At 40.2% G+C, this 20,818-nt stretch overlaps 1 protein-coding gene across 8 annotated transcripts; it reads left to right on the top strand.

Moving 5' to 3' along the window:
* Positions 1-41: 41 nt before the first annotated feature.
* aak1a (AP2 associated kinase 1a) lies at positions 42-20,437 on the top strand. Of its 8 annotated transcripts, none has more exons than XM_077521177.1 (21): positions 43-991; positions 3,258-3,376; positions 5,000-5,108; positions 5,221-5,363; positions 5,502-5,623; positions 5,711-5,792; positions 5,877-6,009; positions 6,313-6,416; positions 6,662-6,741; positions 6,830-6,993; positions 7,139-7,323; positions 8,324-8,413; positions 8,754-8,941; positions 9,164-9,357; positions 9,453-9,515; positions 11,654-11,746; positions 11,907-12,008; positions 12,276-12,443; positions 14,048-14,137; positions 14,571-14,679; positions 18,509-18,613. In XM_077521177.1, the coding sequence occupies exons 1-20, from the start codon at positions 832-834 to the stop codon at positions 14,663-14,665; spliced, it is 2,484 nt and encodes an 827-aa protein (XP_077377303.1). In that variant the 5' UTR covers positions 43-831; the 3' UTR covers positions 14,666-14,679; positions 18,509-18,613. The 8 variants fall into 8 exon arrangements, with proteins under 8 accessions (XP_077377296.1, XP_077377298.1, XP_077377300.1 ...); XM_077521178.1 differs by having other exon boundaries at positions 14,571-14,670; positions 18,509-18,527; XM_077521170.1 differs by lacking the exon at positions 14,571-14,679 and having other exon boundaries at positions 42-991; positions 18,509-20,437.
* The last annotated feature ends 381 nt before the right edge of the window (positions 20,438-20,818 follow it).

A 20,818-nucleotide genomic window follows, 5' to 3' on the forward strand; every position in this document is an offset into this window, starting at 1 on the left:
CTAAAATAGTGTTGATTTCAATTTTTTTGGAGGGTAATTAACTGCTTGGTTTTGGTTGGTTTGTGCATTTTTTGTTGTACGTTTATTTGTTTTATTTACATTTTTTTTTTAATTTTGTGCCCTAATTAGAGACAGAGGTGGGACAAAAGGGTCGGAAATCATCGCTGACATTTATTGACCAATCACAGTGAGAGAAATGACGTCGACTCTTCCAGCCAGCTTCTGTTTGTAGCTCCGTTAGCTTTGTTAATAAGTTAATAAAGCTCGCCAGTCGCCAGACTTATATAGGCCCTGGCAGCTCAAGAAGGCACAATGTTTGTTGGCGATGCAGAAAGGCGAGAAGTGAATTAGTTTAACTGATATGATATTTTAAATTAGTTTATTGCGGGCATGTGTGATAACTTGATAAGCCGCTTTGGGACTGAGCTACCTGGCTGCCCGGCTATGCAGCTGTCAGCGCACCTCGCTGGTTAGCTTAGCCGCATAGGTGCGCTAACGAACGTTCCTCCGGGCTCTCAGTACTGTCATCTAGCAGTTAGAGTTCAGAGTAGAACGGTATTCACTTTATTGACGCAAAAACACTTCTCAAGGCGAGGGTTGGTCCTGCCCTCTTCGGAAGATGCGTTAGCCAGGAAAGGGTTCCTAGTCCCTTTGGTTACTTTGATGTCCAGTTCGTCGGAGAGCTTTTAGCTAGCCGCTCTCATTCAGTCAAAGCAAACCACCTCATCAGCTACTAGTTCGACCATCGAGCTCAAAACTAACGACATTTGCTTTTGGTGGTTTTATACACTTGGATATCGGAATTGTCGCTTTGGATAACACCTGGTGGGAATGAAGAAATTTTTTGACTCGCGCCGGGAGCTAGTGAGCTCGGGGCCTGGTCCGGGAGCCGGCGGAGGAGGCGCCGGTTCCAGCGGCGGAGGTAGCTTCATCGGTCGGGTGTTTACACTTGGAAGACATCAAGTGACCATCGAAGAGATCGTGGCTGAAGGTGAATGGACGTGCTTTCCCTTGTGTTCCGATGTGCTCACTTAAAATCACGTTGAAATCGTTTAGCACATCGATGTATTTGATTTAATTGCCAAACGGGTTTAAAGGGGAGTTCATTTTCAAATCCACTGCAGTTTATGATCACAGTTAAATGTTTAATTCGTGATTTTTGTACTTTAATTTTTGGTTGGGCAGTGGCATAAGATTGGGTTGAGTTCTAATAAACCTTTTTGCTAACTGTTTTTCCAACATAAAGATAATTGTCTTTTTAGTACTTACAATAAGATAAAAGTTAATGCTACAGTGAATTGCGTGGTTTCACATTTTACCTTAAGGCTGGGAGTAACTTGGTACAAAGGCATTATAAAGTCAATGCTGAGTCATAATTGTAAGCATAAACATTCGGCTCTGTTTTCGTGCTTGCACAATCATGCACGCGGTTTTGCTTCAGGGTGGTCCAAATACTTCCAGCAATATTAGTGTTGATTGTGACATTCATTTCTGAAGATAATTTTCTGATGTTTTACTACAGTTAAACAGGGTTGGTGTTTTCCATTACTCCAATGAGAGGCAGCCTTGTTTTAGACAGTTGGCTTGTTACTGAATAATAGATTTAAAAAGACTGATTAATTTATCAGTGTTCTGGCAGTACTCCAGCTGTCTGACCACTTTATGAATGGTTTGGTCATCTAGCCACAAACAACAGTAAAAGATAAACCAAAGTAATTTTTATGAAAACTACACAATTGCTACAATTCACTTTGATGCAATTAATGGAAACTAGAGGACAAGAAATTTTCAACTCTTTAGTACTTTTGTTAACAGATCATATTTCTATACTTGATTTATTGCTTGTAATGTGACACACAGCTCTTAAAATGCCTTTTAACTTTATAGCCTTATTTAAGCAGCAAGTATACAAAGATCACACAGAGAGATTTGCTTTACACTTTGAACAAGCAGTAGTTGTTTTTTTTTGACAATTTTTCTCTCTTTGGACGCACATGTCACGTGTTGCTTCTACTTTCTTGTAATGTGTGAATAACACGAGTCTCCAATGATTTACTCCCAGTGAAGCAAAATCATTTACTCTGCTTGAACTCTGTAAAGAAATCACCAGAGGCTCCAAACTTTAAGTTGACAGGACAATGCCGCTTGTATCTTGTTTCATCGTCACTGTGAAACCTTGCAGTATGGTAGTTGTAAAGATGTGAAACATTCTAAAACATCATCCATTACAGTGATGACAAATGGGACCAAATAGTGTGCTTTTCACGGCAATGCCCAAAGGGTGCATTTTCATTTCGTGAGCGTTTTGTTGTTGGGTGCATGCATAAGCCAGTGGAGAATAATCCTGACAGTCGGTTACGTCATTGGGCAGTGGCTATTTGTAGCTGCTGTACTTACAGTTATTCTTTTGGCACTGTCTCCTGAGAGAGTTGGCCACAACGAAATGGTACTCAAGAAGCCTGCTAATCCTTCTAATTTCTTAGAGCCATCTCAGATTAGACAACAGGTCTTAATGTTTGAACTCTTGGGGAATACACACAGGCCCGCAAGATGTGGATTGAGGGTCTCATGCACATTGATAATGAATTATCAGATTAGCTCTATTAAGATCTCAATTCCCCCTTTTTTGACAGAATTGTACTAGAGGGATGAACTGGCACGACAATTTCACCAAAATGATTGTTTTTCAGCATCTTGATGTTATTGCAAAAAAAAAAAAAAACTCACAGATCAGCTAAACACTTAATTGGTTGTGATGTTTTGCAAATTGTGTCACGCCATCTCATTGTTTTGTATTGTCACTGCAAAGAGCACACTCACTTCACTGCAAACATGCCTGTTTCATGACTATGATTCTTAAGTTTCTAGAGATCATTTTTGACGGTAAAACTCAAACATGCATCCTGTTATTTTAAGCATTGACATTGCTTATGCTGACTCAATATATAATGACATAACATCACAGTCACAAACACACCACCACTCAGATTCTCTTATTTCAATTGATTTGTTGAATTTGTCTCACTGCTGACTGCTTATATACTAAACTAATCAACTTAATTTCTTTAATTGGCAGGCTGGGCAGGTTCATGTAAGCACTCCATAGCTCTTAGTCTTTATTAACAAGTCATAGTATTCCGTTTATTACAAATTAAACACAATCAAAAACACTTATGTTACGTAACATGGTCCAAATGTGATGTGAACTACCCTTTTGCAGTCAATAGTTGGTTTCACATCGTTCCATCTCTTTGCAGGAGGTTTTGCCATTGTGTTTTTGGTGCGAACGAATCAGGGTCAACGGTGTGCTCTAAAGCGGATGTATGTTAACAATGAGCATGATCTACAAATCTGCAAACTGGAGATACAGATTATGGTGAGTAACAAAAGTGGTAGCATAAAGTCAAGCCAGTGGCCATTTCTCAATTGGCATTCTTGTCCGTTTGCAAATCCGAAACGCTATCAGTCATGGCTCTTTACTCTTTCAATTGAGAGTGCGCATAAACTGAGAAGTTAGAACGTACGGAGTACCCCCCTGATGTTCTTATCTGCAATCTTAAACGGTTTAATACTTGTGAAAACTTGGCTGGGGAAATATTAGATGCATTTTGTGCTATCGTGGAAATATGTCAAGAGTCAGGATGCAGCCTTTCCAATTTACAAGAAGACTCGTGTTATCATGTACCTTCATAGGAAACCTGTATTTGGCGAGTTCATCAGACGATACTCTGCGTTTTTTTATATTGCGAAGCGGCCTGTATTTTTCTTTTAACTCTTCAAGAAGTCACAGTATAACTTTGTTATAACTTTTCACCAACTGTATCTTGTCTTTTTCGGTACAAATGACCAAATGTACATCACATTGGAGTAGAGATGGGCAATAAATCTAATTAATTTGATTAATCGTCATTTTAAAAATCAAATTGTTGAAAATTTGTTAAATCGTGAAATCACATTTTGTCTTCTGGGTTATTTACTCATTCACTCCCTGCTATTTTCATCGAAGCAACCTAGTTAGCGTCCGACTGTTTTTCTGGATTTTGACTGATTTTGCAAGGCCCATAGAATATTGTTTTCTATTGCTATAAAACATGGAACAATTAGAAGTCTATTCTTTCATCACTAAAAAATGTATATATCTGTTTCCGTTTTTCAGCAATTAGCATTAGAATATAGCTAAGTCTGATCAATGTTTACATTCCTGGTGATAACACTGGCAAAAACAGCATATTGCAACATGGCCCTGGCTGATCTCTTATACTCAGCTACCACCTGCTGGCCATTTTTTGTAATAACTACCATTGCTTTAAGCCACCTCTTCATGTCAGAAGTGGCATCAAAGCTTTCTGCATGCTTTTGCATACAAAAAAACGAAAAACAAAACAAAACGCGTAAGCACGTTTTTGGAAGTGAAGGAAGAAGTATAAAAAAAAAAGTTGTGTTTACATGTTTTTGGGTTTGAATGATTTAAAAGCTGTTATGTTCTGTTATATCCAAACCAACTGTTATTGTCAGTTGTAATTTTGCACAAGTGACAGAATGCTAGATAGATGGTTTACAAGACATGTTTTCAAAAGCTACAAACTACTTATTTTTGAATAAAACGAAACCTTTAAATGCATGTTTGTTGGGTTTATCAAATTAAAATCGTAATCGTCCTGAATGACTGAAAAAAAAAAAAGCGATTTTATTTTTTGGCCAAATCGCCCAGTCCTACTTTGGAGCACAGAGAACTTATTAAGTGGTACTGTGTTTTGTAAATTCTTGTCAACATGTTATATTTTCAGTTTGACATTCAAGCAGAATTACTGCAATTTCCAAAGAAGACTCCTCAAATGTTACAAAGGGGGGCGGCGGGGAAGCAATACTTGCAGCCACACCCCGCTTGTCATGATGACTATGTCATGTCTATTTACAGCATTTTTACAGATAAGACATACAAACATGGGCATGATATTTTTAACGGTAACAGTTTCCCTGTCTGTGTTTATTGACACAGCGGGACCTTGTGGGCCACAAAAACATAGTAGGCTTCTTGGATTCCAGCATAGCTGCAGTTGGAGCTGGTGATGTGTGGGAGGTCCTCATCTTAATGGACTTCTGTCGAGGTAAAGTTATCTACCATGATTTTTTTTTTCTGTATGATCAATCTCAGCTTGAGGTACATGTTCTTTGGTACTAGCTGATGTTTCAGTATACGTCACACTGATGATGATTTAGGTGGACAGGTGGTCAACCTGATGAACCAGCGCTTACAGACCGGCTTCACAGAGGCAGAGGTGTTGCAGATATTTTGTGATACGTGTGAGGCTGTTGCTTGTCTGCACCAGTGCAAGACTCCAATCATTCATAGGGACCTCAAGGCAAGTTACGAGATTCAATGTTTTTTTTGTTTGTTTTGTTTTGTGTAATTGTGAGGAGTAAGCGGTTAAGAAAAAAATATGGATGGATGGATAATGGCATTTGATTTACCGGTAATTGATTTTGTTCTCCCTGTGTAGGTGGAAAATATTCTTCTGCATGACCAGGGTCATTATGTGCTGTGTGACTTTGGAAGTGCTACAAACCACTTCCAAAACCCACAGTCAGAGGGTGTACCTGTCATTGAGGAAGAAATAAAAAAGTTGGTTTTCTATACCCTTTGCCTCTACGCTTGTTATAATTTGTTTCGATGCATAGAAAAAATGATGTATGTGGCTCTTTCCACCAGGTACACCACTTTATCATACCGCGCTCCAGAGATGGTCAACCTCTATGGTGGGAAAGTCATCACAACAAAGGCAGACATATGGGTGAGGTGTTTGGATGACATGATGATATTAGTGTACATGAGTAAACTGAGCTATATTAACTTGTTTTTAAAATTGTGTGTGCAGGCTATGGGATGTCTTCTCTATAAACTATGCTACTTCACGCTTCCTTTTGGGGAGAGCCAAGTTGCTATCTGTGATGGCAGTTTCACTATTCCAGACAATTCACGCTACTCTCACGATATGCACTGTCTCATAAGTAAGCAGTATTTGTCTTACTTCTTCATTTACTAGTTATAAAGACTGTATAGTGTTGCCTTTCCGCTTTGTTTAGATTTAGTAGTCTGTGTCGCTGTACATTGTCTATAGTAATATAACATGTAATTAGTTGTGTGATCACCGCAATAGCCTAAAAATCCATGTTGTATCTAAGTGATATATATTACGGTCAAACTGAAAGTCCCGTTCCTTAAAAAATGTTTGTGTGTGCAGTTTCTCTCCATGTATGAAATGGAATATTCATGTTACTGAAATCTGAAGATCCCCTGTGTGGACTTTTCAGGATATATGCTGGAACCCGACCCAGACAAACGGCCAGACATCTATCAAGTATCTCACTTTGCCTTTAAACTGAATCGACGAGAGTGTCCTGTTCCCAATGTATATGTAAGTTCAGAATGGCAGAAATGATTGAAATTCTGACTTGGACCACTGCTTCCTTTATGTCAGCACATTCTAGTTCTTAGACAAATAAAAACTGCTGACGGTTGTACGTTCCTTTGCTTATGTTGTGTACTGAAAGACTGTAAAAAGTCTTTGTCTTGTGTAGTTTTGACGTACTGTGCAGCATTGTAGTCTGATAGTAGTCTGCGCTCATTACACACCAGTTTTATTTCATCCCATCCATCTAGAATTCATCCATTCCTGCAAAACTACCTGAGCCTATAAAAGCCAGTGAAGCAGTGGTAAAAAAAAGTCAAACCAAAGCCAGGTGAGAGACAAGCCAAAAGTGCTCGATGTTTTCCATAAAAATGAATTTAAACATCACAATGGCACTTTTTCTCCTGGCCGCACTTCAGGATCACTGACCCCATTCCTACCACTGAAACCTCAATAGCACCTCGACAAAGGCCGAAGGCTGGCCAGACCCAACCTCAGCCTATATCGGGCATTCTTCCCATACAAGCAGCTCTGACACCACGCAAGAGGCCCAATGTTGCTGCAGCGGCATCGCCGGCCATAGGTAATAGCCCTTTGATCCCTCTACATAGAACAGTTAAAACTCAGGCCTGTTTTTACTTGGGGATAAGTAACCTTTAACATTGAACTAATCATAGTCATCTGTGGTTGATTAAACAAAAAGAATGTATTATTTTTCTTCCTTTAAGGTGTTAGTATCAATGTCCCGCCTTCAGCTCCAGGTGCCCTCCAGACTTCTCAACAGGCTCCTGCTGCTGCAGTGCGGCCACTGCAGACCACCAACATTCAGCCTCAGGTCACGCCGCAACCTCAGCAGCTCCTCATGAAACAGCAGCAGCCTTCCGCTTTCTTACACATACAGAATAACCAGCAGGTAGGCATCAAAGCAAGAGAACAAGAAAGGAAATGCAGTCAGACTGTTGCAATGCTAAACGCTAGAACGGTGGGTCATTTTCCCCACTCAATTTTAAAGAGAAAACTACTTTATTCATATCAATTGTATCTAATAAGGCATGAAAACTGAATACAGAATCCCAGTTTCTTGGGAAGTACAATTGACCAACTCGGCCTCTACCCCGCGCCTTTTGATATCCCTGTCTGCAGTCAGATATATAAAAAGTAGGGGTGCCACAATTAGTGTGTTAATTTTGAGTTAATTTAAAGTTCCTTTAACACCACTAATATTTTTACGCGCCATTAATGACTGCCCCTTACTCGGAAAGTCTGTACTGGGGGAATTCCAGTCGCAACGCAGCAGACATGTTCGCGTCAAAATTTAGTAGTAATAAATTTAACAACAATGCATGTATTTGTGAAGACTGAGGTCAAGTTGTATTTTAAAATTTAAAAAATGTGCAGAATTTCCATGTTACTTCCTGTCATGGGAAAAAAAAAAAAAAAGTACTGAGCTGTCACTGTCTTACAAATGCAATTATGACATCTAGTGGCAGATAATGACCTCAACGCAAATCAAGATCACACTTATTTTTTTTTTACAGTACAGTAGATATTTTTAATTTTAATTCCATTTTATGAATTGTTATGAAATGATTATCAATGACTAAAATATGCAGCCATATTTATATTATTTTCACATTTTTTCCAGTTTATGTTAACAAGAGTATGAAAACTTGGGAAAAAAATATTGTGCATTTAGAGCAGATATAAAATTTGTGATTAATCGTAAGTTAACTATCGAAGCCATGCGATTAATTACGATTAAACGTTTTAATCTCCTCACACCCTTAATAGAAAGTATTCTGTGAGTAAAAATAAAAGGCAAATATGACCCAAATGTGGTTGTATTCCTGTGTGGACTCATCTGGCACAGAGCTTAAGCTAAGTCTAATTTTCCTACTCTCACACTGCACCAGCAGCAGCAACATGAGGTCCAGGAAAGCTCCGCTCTCCGTTTGACCCCCATCCCCGAGTGTTCCGTCATTGGGCCAGCTGCTGACCCAGAGGTGGTAACTTGCTGCTGATCATGTCGTCTGCTGCTGATTTTTATTCAATGTGGCATTTAAATCCCCCTTCTTCCTTTATTGCTCTCTCTATCTGAAATCAGTGCACTTACTGACTGATTGGCCTCTAAAATGGACAAACTTAAAGTCCATGTGTCATATGAATTATGTCAGTGTTGTCTGTTTCACTTTCCTTGGCAGGTGTCCGACATGGGATCTTTTTTCTGATTTCTCCTCAATCGCTCAACCTCGATTCTTATTGCGTGGCAATTGTTAGTTGGTTCTTGTTTGTTCAACATTGTGTCGATATTTTCCATTCATATATGCCTCATTGTCCCCACAGACAGCCGGAAGGGGGCTTCACAAAGTCGGCTCCCTAACACCCCCATCGTCACCCAAGTTGGCAACCAAGAGTGGTCATAGACGCATCCTGAGCGACGTCACCCACAGTGCCATTTTTGGGGTCCCCATCAGCAAGTCCACCCAGCTACTGCAGGCAGCCGCAGCTGAGGCCAGCGTCAACAAGTCCAAGTGAGCAGAATGAGCTCCTCTCAGCGACGTGATGAGCGACTGTCCTTTCATGCCACCGCAATACAAAGTCCTTTCAGATGACTCGACCATGATGTAGTAAAAGCAAACCTTTTACACCAGACAGAATCTTGCTGAAGAAGAATCATTCTGTTGACACACTTTGTTTGCATATGTGACTAAATCGGACCGCACACATCTAACCGCTTTCTTACTGATCTGTAGATCAGCCAGCACAACGCCTTCTGGCTCCCCATGCTCGTCCCAGCAAACTGTATATCACCCGGCTGATGCTGACACCCAATCTGCCCGTATTGCATCCAACACCCAGGCCAGCTGGAACCCCTTTGGCGACGATAACTTCTCAAAGCTCACTGCCGAGGAGCTGCTTAACAAAGACTTTGCAAAGCTAGCTGAAAGTGAGTGCTGTGTTGTATGTACTGTATATTAAAACACAGACAAGTGAGAGAGAGCTGTTAAGTACAAAAACATATTTTTTTTTGTTTGGACACAGCTACTGCAACAGAGGAGAAATCCAGGGGAGACTGTCTCATTCACGGGCTCAATTCATTTGCAGGTAAGAGTTTGACTCTTATTTTGTTGTTATAGATTTACATTTTTATTTACTGTTTAATCTTGAAATGAAATGATATTGTCATTGTCATTTCTTGTGCTTTATTTAAGCATTGCGAACAGCAAAATTACAACTGCTCATTTCAGAAGCTTACCTTTGTTGACATAAGTTAGCAGCCATACAGTGACTCCTTGTCAGTTTCCATGAACGGAGTCTCTGGCCTACAGCGAGATCGCATCTCATTTGCAGATCTGTGCTTTTACTGTCCCTCAGTACGGCAAGGACAAACACTCCTTTGTTAATTGGATTTCCTTACTGCTGGAGGACTGTGTTCACAAACCAATGAGCTCAGGCAGTCAGTCACTTAGTCTTTTATGTCCACTTTTTCTTTAGGCTCTATTGGGGGAAAAAATAACCCGATGCAATTTTGTCTAGTCCTGTTTTTTTCCTTTTTTTTGTGGCTATATTGAAGCTATTGCAAAACTACTGAAGCTGTCTTTTTGAGAGTCTTGAGCTGTTGGATGGAAGCAATTTGTTAACTCCGGAATCCTTGGCATTAAGGAATTAATTGGTGACATATAATGTGGACATTATGTATTCACTTGACATTAGTTACACATTCATCAGGGTAATCAAAATATTTATAAAATAGTTTTCTGTATGATACGTTGTGATTTTATATTAGGGATGTAACAATAACGGCAATATCGTGATGTCGTGATATTAAAACTGCCACAATATCGTCGTCATGTTACAATATTAAAAGCAGCACATGTTTATTTAAAAAAAAAAAACGTCAGGTTGATTTCCATTTTTGCAGTTCTAGCACCCTCTGGTGGCTAGTTTTGTAGTGCAGTTTAATTTTCACAAGGCATGTTTTGGCCCTTCTATGTTTAAAATCCACACCAATGGTCAGACGAAGGGGAACTGTGGGAATTGTGAACCGAGTTAATATGGGGAGGAACTCAATGTGCGCATGCATTAGCAAGAGTAATATTGTTCTTAGAGATTGTAGGTTGTTTATATGCATTGCTATTATGTGCAAAAATACAATATTGTTATTTTATTTATTTTTTTAGTATGAGCTCTTTCTTTAACAACTTTTTTTTTTTTTTTTTTTTTTTTTTTTTTTTTTTTTTTTTTTTTTTTTTTTTAATATCACCAACCTCCCCACAATATTGTGATAATTATCGTATTGTAACCTTCATATTGTGATATCATATTGAGATGTTTGGATATCGTTACATCCCCCTATTCTATATCACTGGCAACTACAGTAATATGTATATCATTAAATTAAGACCTCAGTGTCAGTCACAACAGAGCTTTATTATCTTTGTAACGACTTGCATAACTCTTGTAGCGACTTTCTTAAGATGTGTGCAAGTGTACCTCCTAATGATGGGGCCAATGTGTGCTGTATTGTTTTATATGCTGTCAGTGTCAACCATATTTTGATTTTCTGGTGTTAGCTTTAGCTTTTCAACAATGCTCTTTCCTTTAGAGAAGGGGGTAAAGGGTCACATCTGCTGTGCCATTTTCTGAGCCAACACATTCCTTCTGTAAGATCATCCTCGCCCCCTCCCCAAAACCACCAATTATTTTTTTTAACCATTGTGGTTTATTTCCTGTCAGTATTGGCTGTTCTGAGTGCTGTGAAAAATTTTCTTTATGCATGGTCCACATTTAAATATCCTATACTGTACATGTAATCAGATCAAGTCATTTCTATTAAGACTTGTATGCGTTGGGAAATTGTGGTGTTGTAAGGTTCTTGAGGGACCCTGTGTCGTTTGTTTAGCTGAATGTTTGCTGATGAATTTCCAAGCTTGTCTTTGCTCGGTTGGTCTCATAATGATGGCACAAGTCTTGGTCTAACTTGGAGTGTGTTTCTGTACTCACCGGAACTATGTAACTAACAAATTAGACAGGGCTAATGAGGCCTTTTATAAATATACAAGGCACATACAAGAATAAAATACTACTAACTTGGTTTTTGATCAGATGGACGACTGCTTGACCTAACATTGCTTGAATGTCTATTTTGTGTTCTGTTTATACTTGTTTGGAAACTCCCGTTGCCCTTTTTTGTCCCTCCCATGTTTCTATTTGTCCCTCAATCATCTCTCTCCATCACTTAGACAACTTGACTGACAATGGGCAGAAGTCTCACGAAACTTCTCTTCTGCACCCTGACCTCTTAACCCTGGCTGAGCCCCTGAGCACAAATGCTGGTACCGGTACCATCTTTGCTTTTGTTCCCTGCCTTACTAAAATTGTTTCCACTATGCATGCATATTTGTTACCTTTCCTCACTATTCTGTCACGTGGTTTCAACCTCAGGAAGATGGCTTAGTGAAGGAAATAGTTCTATTCTCCTGTCTGTTTGTGTAGCAAAGACAGAGTTGTGTGTGGATTCACTGATTCCTGGGTTGGAAGCCCCTCGAGCCCAGCGGCACTCGGGCCAAACGGAGCTCACCGCTGCCAGCATGCCAGGTTAGCATTGTAGGTCTCGGTATTGGAGCGTCAGCAGCATTGAATGATAGATGACACCCACATTCTTTTCATATCTGTTACACAGGCATTAAGATGTTGCAAAAACAAAAACATAGCAAAACGTTGCAAAAAAAATGTAGTGCACTGACTAAATGCTCGATTGTCAGCTGTGTTCGTTGTCCAATGCAATCTGCTGCTTAAGCCGTCACCTACCTCGTTTCCTTTGTTTCCTTCTCATTTGGAGTTTGCCTTCTTGCTGTGACTCAGACTCTTTAACTGGGACAGACTCTCTGCTGGGCTGCAATCTTCTATCTCATACTTCTTCTCATGGAAACCAGAAAGTTTCTGCTACTTCCTCCTATCGCTCCTCTGCTCCTCTCGGCTCCTGCGCTGCGTCCTGCCTGGAGGAGCTGCAGCCTGCTCAGACAGCTGCTGGTAAGCCCTTCAGATTTTGCAGCACTTCTTGGCCAGCCTTGTACCAGTAAAAACAATGTAATGTTTTCATTGTACTAATTCTGATCTAACGCATGATTGATTACTAAAGCTGATGCATGAAGACATCCAATGGCAGTCAGTATCGTTGGTTCTTTCTATTTTCATTTGGCAATCACAAAATGGAAAAGTGACTGATTACAAAATTAGTAACAAGCATTAGTAACGCTATGTTAACTTGTTTGTCGCCACAATCGGTCAAGATCATGACCACGATCCATAGTCACCCTAGAAGGGGGATTACCGTATTTGCGGTCCCTTCTCAAGGTTTCCTATTTTCCATTAATGGGTTTGTTTTTAGTTTTTCCTTGCCCTCTTGTGAGTCGATCAGGGGATGCCATTAATATTTGTCAACTGTGGACATGTAAAGGCCTTTGAGACTCCTTTGTGATTAAGGGCTAGATAAATAAACTTGACAGAAATATTAAATCAAGAAAAAAATCCATTACATATGACAGGTACCGTTTCACTACTGTTTGTCTGTCAGACTAACTTGAATATCTTTAGTAATGCTAATGCTCGTTATATAAACACAAGCAATAAAATATTTGAATTATGGGTTTTAAACTTAGTGTGTTAATTTTGAGTTAAGTTAAAGTTCCTTTAACGCCACTAAATGTTTTTAATATGCGATTAATGACTGCCCCTTACTTGGAAAGCCTGGACTGGGGGAATTCCAGTCACAACGCAGCAGATGTCGTCCATGTAAAAATTTAGCAGTAATAATTAATAGTGCATATATTTGTGGAGACTGCGGTCAAGTTGTATTTTGCAATTTTACAAATGTACAAAATTTCACAAGTTCATGTTAAAGATTAGATAGGTCTTAATATGAAAAGAAAAATGCACTGAGCTGTCACCTTCTTAGTAATGAAGTTATGCCATCTAGTGGTAGAAAAATGACCAACACAAATCATCAATTTTTTTTTTTTGCAGTACATCTTTTTTTTTTTAACTCAATTTTATGAAATATGAAATTAAAGTATGAATGACTAAAAGATGCAGCCATATTTCGATTTAACATTTTTTTCCACTTTTGCTTACGAGTATAAAATTGAGGGGAAAAACTTATTGTACACTTTATTGTACAGAAAATTTGTGATTAATTGTGAGTTACCTATTGAAGTAATGTGATTAATTATAATTAAAAAATGTAATCGCTTGTCACCCCTAATGAAAATCCATGTCAGTCCTGTTTTTTTTTTTTCCCCCATTTGGCCATTTTTTTATCAACATTTCTAATTAAAGTGTAAACAGAAAAAATCAATTTGTGTTCTGTTAAAAATCAAATAACTACATAATCAAGTCACTGGATTTTTTTTTTAATTGTCAGTTGAAAATAGAACAAATCATACACAGATGCATGACACAGTGTTGCTCTTCAATCCTTGTGAAAGAACCCAAAGCCACCCTGCAATGCCACGTTTATATCTTGCCCTGTTTATTATTTCCCTGCCCCTCCTTAACTCGTTGCCTTGTGCTATGGCTGAATTAACCGCTTTCTCCTCACATCTGCCTTTCCTTCACGCCCTCTCCCTTCGCTGCAGACTCTTCTTTTCTCATGTTGCAAGGAGAGAAAGGAAATAATGCCGAGTTTGACCCTATTCCCGTGCTCATCTCCAAAACCTCAAACCAAGGTAAGAAGAACCAAATCCCGAGATGAGCTGCCAAGCAGAACAGATTCTGAGCCCCTCTCCCCAAACATAACCCCCCTTCCTCTGTGACTTGTGATGTGGGAATTCTTGTCAGTCAGACTCTCACGTTGGAATATGTGATAGTCCATCCTGCAGAGGTTTGGCTTCTGTTGTGTTATCTGGAAAGTCTCCCTATGTTAGATTGGTGCTCCCTGACTCTCCCGTGTTGATGCAGCCATGTTGAGATGATCCCAGCTCACTCTCTGCTTCTTTCTCTTTTCCTGCCCCCGTTCATGCACCCCCTCTGCTCTGACCATCCTCGTCCCCATTTCTTTTCTTCATACAATCTTGTTTTACATGGCTCACCATCTCCCTCGGCTCTTCCATGTACATTTCTGTGTCTCGTCTCTCTCTTTCTTTCTCTGACATGTTTCAGGTGGTCACTCGCGCAACAACAGTGGCAGTTCAGAGTCCAGCCTTCCCAACCTGGCCCGCTCCCTTCTACTGGTGGATCAGCTCATCGATCTCTAGAGGGGGTGGGAGAGGTCAAGGGGGGCAGCGTGACGTTGCGACGGGGGAGGAGGGTTAAAGATGTGGGAAATGTAGCGTCTTATGAAGTGAAAGAGAGGCCTGGGCATAGACTTGTTCACCTTAGTCCCTGATCGGCTGTTTTCATGAAGCTCTGCTAACATTCCCATCAATGCTTAAGCATATCTTCTGCCACTAACATGGCTACACCATGGCCTTCCTCATGCATTCCCCCCCATAATCGCTCATTCAACATGCGGCCATGGTGGTCTACTTTCATTTCACGATGGACTGCTCTTTGACGGCTGCTTTGCTTTCCCCTTGTGTGTGGATGTGTTTGTTGAGTGTTGAAGCTTTATCTGGGGTGGGGGGGACTTCACCAATAGAGTGACAATTAAAGTTTGATGCACTTTCTCTCAAAACTTGTACAATATATTTGCAGGTAGCCTCCTAAGTGAGGAAAAAAAATGCACCCGGACAGACCCATTGTGAATTTCTTTAGACCATTGATGGAAACATATGTCCTGGAAGGATTTTCAAATGGCTGTTAGTTGTTGTGCTGGTGCTGTCATGCACTGGTTTGTAAACATACACAGTAAATTCTGTAGTGTAAATTTGACCCTTTTCGAGCATATTTTGACTCTTATTTAGATAGGGACCAAATATACTCAGTTTACTAGTAAACTTTAGATTTACACTAGGAAGAGAGTAAAATAAAAAATTGGGGAAAAAAAAATAAAATTCACTCAAGGGTTAAGGTTCGAACTCACAACCTTAAGCTTGGGAGCTTGGGCCACACTACCACCTGAGCTACCTCCTACTGTTTGCTTTTCTCCAAGACCCCAAAGATGTTTTTTGGTCTGTTGGAAAATTCCATGCAATTATGGAATCAGCTGCAGCTGGCGTGAGCGGTGATATACTAACAGAAAGCAGTAGCTGTGTGGCTGAGGTAGTAGATCGGCTGTTTTTTAAGCTGAAGGTTATGAGTTAGTTCCTACCTTGAGTCATTTTATTTTTTTTCCCCAATTCTTTTTTACTTTCTTTCAAGTGTAAATATATGTAAATATATATATTTCAAGTGTAATATATGCTCTAAAACTGAGTCTATTTGGTCTTATCTAAATAGTCAAATTTACTCAACAGAATTTACTGTGTTCACATGTTGTGCAAAATATCAATACAGTGATTTGAAAATCATTTAAAACTATATTCAATTAAATGTTCAAAGTAACGGAAAAAAAATTGTATTTTGAATTTGATGCGTGCAACACATTCCAAAAAGCTAGGACAGTGGCAACAAATGACTGGGAAAGTCACCCACACGGTGTGGGCCACACCTGTGTGGAACGTTCCACAGGTTAAATGGAGGAGTTTCATGATTGAGTATTAGAGCATCCCAAAAGGCGCAGTTGTTCGCTAGCAAGGATGGGGCAGCGGAACGTTTGTCAGTGCATCTATAAATCAAGTTGAAATGACCATGCAAAACGAAAACAAAATAACAGCCTGAGATGCAAAGTGGAAAAGTGTGCTTGTGGTCTGATGAGACCACATTTCAAATTATTTCTGGAAGTCATGGACGTCGTGCCGTCCCCTCTTCCAGCACTCCCCATCACAGCTTTTTTAAATGTTTGTCATCAAATTCAAAATGAGTGAATATTTAGGGTTGGGGGGCGGGGGGGGCATTAAATAGCTTGTCTTTGTAGGTTATTCGTTGAATACGTTGAAATGATTCATAGGTCATTGTAATCTGTTCTATATTTTACACAATTCCCAACCTCATTAGAAATTGGGGTTGTAAAATACAGTATACTGTATCATTTAATGAGATTAACGTTATGACAAACTCTAGCATAATTCTTGTCCCCTCACACTGATTCATATGTGGGGGTCAGGAGTCAACTGTGACTATATGGACAAAATTATTAGGACACTTGCCCGTGACACCTTCAGTTAGAGAACATGGTTAAAAATATGAAGCCAACCCTTTGTAATTTTTTTTTTTCTTAATGACGTGGTAGTTTCTTTACGGTTTTTGTGTTCCATTCATGCGGAAGAATGTTTGTGAAGTCAGTGTTAGACCTGGAAGAGGACCTGACTTGCAGTCTCTGTTCAAGTTCATCCAAAAAGTGCATCGTGGGGTTGAGTCTACTACACCAATCTCATCCAAACATGCCTTTATGAACTGACCCTGTTTTTGCACTTAGAGGACATTCCCCTTGGAAACATACAAAATGCCTCACAGGTGAAGAATTTGAACATTTGTCCTGGCTGTATACATCATAATTAACGATCCAGCAAATATCAGACCCTCCTTTACCTTCCAACATGAAAAAACAAAACAAAACATGTACCTGGGTTTGAGTGTCTGAATTGTCAAAACACAAAGAAATATGTCCCTGGGAATGAATGAGTTAAAATAGAGAAGCCAAAGTGGTAGAAATGATAGACCGTTATGATGTGCATTTGTTTTAAAATACAGTCGAGTCATATCCTTGTCTCCAGAGCAAAAGACTCTTATCGAAGGGAATATGTTGGCGTGTGATGCAGCACGCTCCTGTTGCTTCCAGATAGTTTTGTCATAGAATCCCCCACCTCTACATGTCCCCCTTTGCATAGGCCGCAGAGTAACTCTTTCATCAAACTGGGAAGTCCCTCGACCAATACAGCACCTCTCTGTTCAGAAAACAAAATAAAGACGTGTACATTAACTCATTCCCTCCCAGCCATTTTTACTGAAGCAACCTGTTTTACAGGATTTTGACTGATTTTGCAAGACCCACAGAATATTGCGTCTATTGCTATAAAAACATGGAACCTACCAAAAGAAAGATTAGTCTCTTCTTTCACCGGGAAAAAAAAAGTATACTTCTGTCTGTTTCCGTTTTGCAGCAATTAGCATTAGAATATAGCCGTTTCATCATTATTCACAAATGTGTTTAAAACTGTGGAGAAAGCAGCTGTTGGCCCTGGTTGATCTCTTAAACTCTGCTGCCACCTGCTGGCCATTTTTGTAATAACTACCATTGCTTCAACCGTTCTCTCAGTCTAGCATAAAAAAAAACATAATACGTTTTTGGGACACTGATATTTAAAATTGAACGTATTTATACATTTTTGGGAGCAAATGAGTTGCTTTTTTCTGGAAAACTAATTTTTCAGTGTATATGTAAATGCATCACATCTGTCATAGCTCATTAATTGCTTTAGAGTGAATGTAAATTGTAAAGGGACGTATAAGTGCAAAGATGTTGACCTTTTCTCTCGTCAGCTCACTTAGACAAAGTAGCTGTATGACGAGTATTTATTTTCGTGAATTAAATAAATGGACATGGACAAAGTTACAGGCAAATGTGTTCTGTCATTGTCACGTTAGAACAGACACTGAATTGTATTTGGCGCTGCGTATTCCTCACAATTGCAAGTCAACAACTACTTGAAGTGACCGCAAGTAGCACTTCTGGTTTCAGTCGTGAAGATAAATAACAAATCACGTAGTGTTTCCCTTTTAACTCCTTGGTGAGAGCCGCCTGTTAACAACCGCTGTCGAAGCTGGTGAGGTAAGACTGACCCGTGTGCTCCTTTTGTGCTCGTCTTGTCTTAACTGCGCCTCCCTCCACTGCCAAGGCCCCACACACTCCTTGTTTCCACGGACTCCCTTGCTCACATTTTCAATGTGGAGAGCAAGTTATGGAAACAAGGCTGCTCCATGTTGTGCTGATGAATGTTGTCGAACGTGCCAATTGTTGTGTCATGATGCTTCCTCACTTAGTGCTTACGTACATGTGACTTGAAGTTTGTCAATCTAAAAGGACTGATAAATGAACTTGTTTTTGCTTATTGTTGCAGATATGCAGCTGGACAGGAACGGCTACTCGATGATTGGCCAAGAAGGGCTTGATGGTGAAACTGTTGAAGAGTCTGCAGCAAATGACGCTGGTGTTCACTCCAGTGATGAAGATCAAGGAAAAGAAACCAGTCAAGAGCAGCAGCAGAATTTCTCGGTTGCCACGGAAAGTCATTCCTCGGCCCTCGACTGCAGCGGCTCCAGACCGCTGCTGCTCGACTCTGAGGAGGACGAAGAACAAGGAACCCAGCCTTCCTGCGTGGCACCCGCCGCCGTCGCCCACAATCATTCACGGCTTGATCCCGAGCACGCCCGTGCGGACGTCTTCTCAAAAGCTCCCTTTCGCCTCGCGCAGCAAGAAGCGGGTGATGTGTTCGCCAACGCGCCATTCCCCAGCAGCCAGTTGGCAGCCCAACAGCAGCTGGACGTGTTCGCCCAGGCGCCGTTTGCGAAACGAAAGGATGCCGCGCCACCTCCGTACCCTCAAGGAGCAACTGGGGTCCCCGAGCAAGGTGCGCCGGGTCAGGTTGCACCGCATCCCTTCCGTCCGCAAGCGCTAGCCAAATATTCCCGCCATTTTGAGGGGGCGGCGGCCCCACAGCATGAGGGCCCGTTTAGTGTGAGCAAGCACACTGGTGACCCCTTTGTCTGCGCACCATTTCACCTCAAAGCTCCACAGGAAAAGCCCCAATGACGCAAGTGCTGCAGCTGGACTGCAGGCCTGCAAACAAACTTCTTAAACATTATGCAAGTCTTTTACCTTGTGGCATGCATGGAAGGGATGCAAACCGCAAATCTGTTCCTGAACTGACCCTAGTGTTTTTGTGCCTAAACCTGAGCAGACCTTAGCAGCACTGACATGTAATGTAAGCTGTTGACATTGGCACAATAACAGCAAGTATTGTACATAGTTGTCATTTAAGGTTATTTTGACCAAATGGGACCGCTGCTCCCTGGAAAACCAAAAGGTCATTTTTTGTTACATGTTTACAAAGCTTTTTCCTTCCAATCACAGTTAATTTTTCAAATGACGTGTTTTGTAAATGGCAATCACGTCAGCAGAGTTTTTTGCTTTAATCATCTCAAATTAGTTCTCACTGGCCTTCCTTTTCCTGTTCTCAGTACTTTTGGTACGTCCATCTACAAAAAGACAGCAGGGTGGTCAAGCATTTTGTTTTCTTGCCTACCTCACATTTGTCTTTGAGTTCAAGCAGATCATGCGTCTTTTGTTTCTTTCCAGTTTAAGTCACTGACCGTTTTTTTTGTTTGTTTGTTTTTTTGAGAGAGAGAGACTGAGTGACAGACAGACCTGTTTCTGCTGAAAATGGAACATGCTGTATGTCCATTCCATATGGCCTAAAGGAAAGACATTTTGTATACTTTGTAGGAGCAATTACCCAAACATTGGTCACAACAATACATTTGATTTAATGAATGTTGTGTATAACATGCTCCTCTGAATGTGCAAGTTAATGTTAATGCACAATTTACACCAAGTACAATATCTCCACTATGCAATATGCACAAAAACTCTATTCTCCATCACAGGTACTGTAGGCCTCTAATGTTGAAGTATGCACTGTACAATTTACAAGTAACGGTACAATCAATGTGTTATGTCATTGAAATACTGTTTCAAGAGCACTCATTGGTCAGGGATTGGTAAACTAATAGTAAAGGTGGTCTATTAAAAACATTTGTTCAGAACCGTTCCTTGTTGTTGCTGTACTCCAAGTCCTGAAGCACTTTGGTTTTCATCCTGCCACTTTCATGTAACGACATCCAAACCAATTTAACCCAAAATTGAAAATATTAATCTGTTGTAATCTAAAATGTTCTGTTTGAATGTAATGCAACTGGAATAGACCTGCTCGAAATACATCAGCCTGCCTTTTGTTCTTCTGAAAATTATTAAACAAATGTAAATCATGCTTTGAAATGTTTGTTCATTTTCAAACTTTAGATGTTGAGATTTTAACTAAACTTGATAAATACTAACGGCACAGGATGTAATAGCAAATACCATAAACAGAGCGACATATTGAAATTTATAGAGAACTTCCGAACAGTCTGGTTGTGGATTGCTACTTTGCTGAATGCTGAAATGTAATTGCTATTTGCCCCCTGGCTACTTGTTTTAAATCAGGGGTGGCGAGATCCGGTCCTCGAGGGCCACAGTCCTGCAGGTTTTGGATATTTCCCTTCTTCAACACAGCTGATTCATGATCAGCTTATCAGCAAGCTCTGCAGAAGCCTGATAACGAGCCTATTAATTGGAATCAGCTGCACTACGAGTAGGGAAATCTATAAAA

The sequence above is a fragment of the Festucalex cinctus genome, chromosome 5 (genome assembly GCF_051991245.1).
Source record: "Festucalex cinctus isolate MCC-2025b chromosome 5, RoL_Fcin_1.0, whole genome shotgun sequence".
NCBI lineage: Eukaryota > Metazoa > Chordata > Actinopteri > Syngnathiformes > Syngnathidae > Festucalex > Festucalex cinctus.

Coding starts and splice junctions, on each gene's coding strand:
- aak1a (XM_077521170.1), top strand. CDS start 832: ATGAAGAAATTTTTTGACTCGCGCCGGGAGCTAGTGAGCTCGGGGCCT. Junction 6,417..6,661: donor GTCCTGTTCCCAATGTATAT/GTAAGTTCAGAA, acceptor CCATCCATCTAG/AATTCATCCATTCCTGCAAA. Junction 8,414..8,753: donor GGCCAGCTGCTGACCCAGAG/GTGGTAACTTGC, acceptor TTGTCCCCACAG/ACAGCCGGAAGGGGGCTTCA.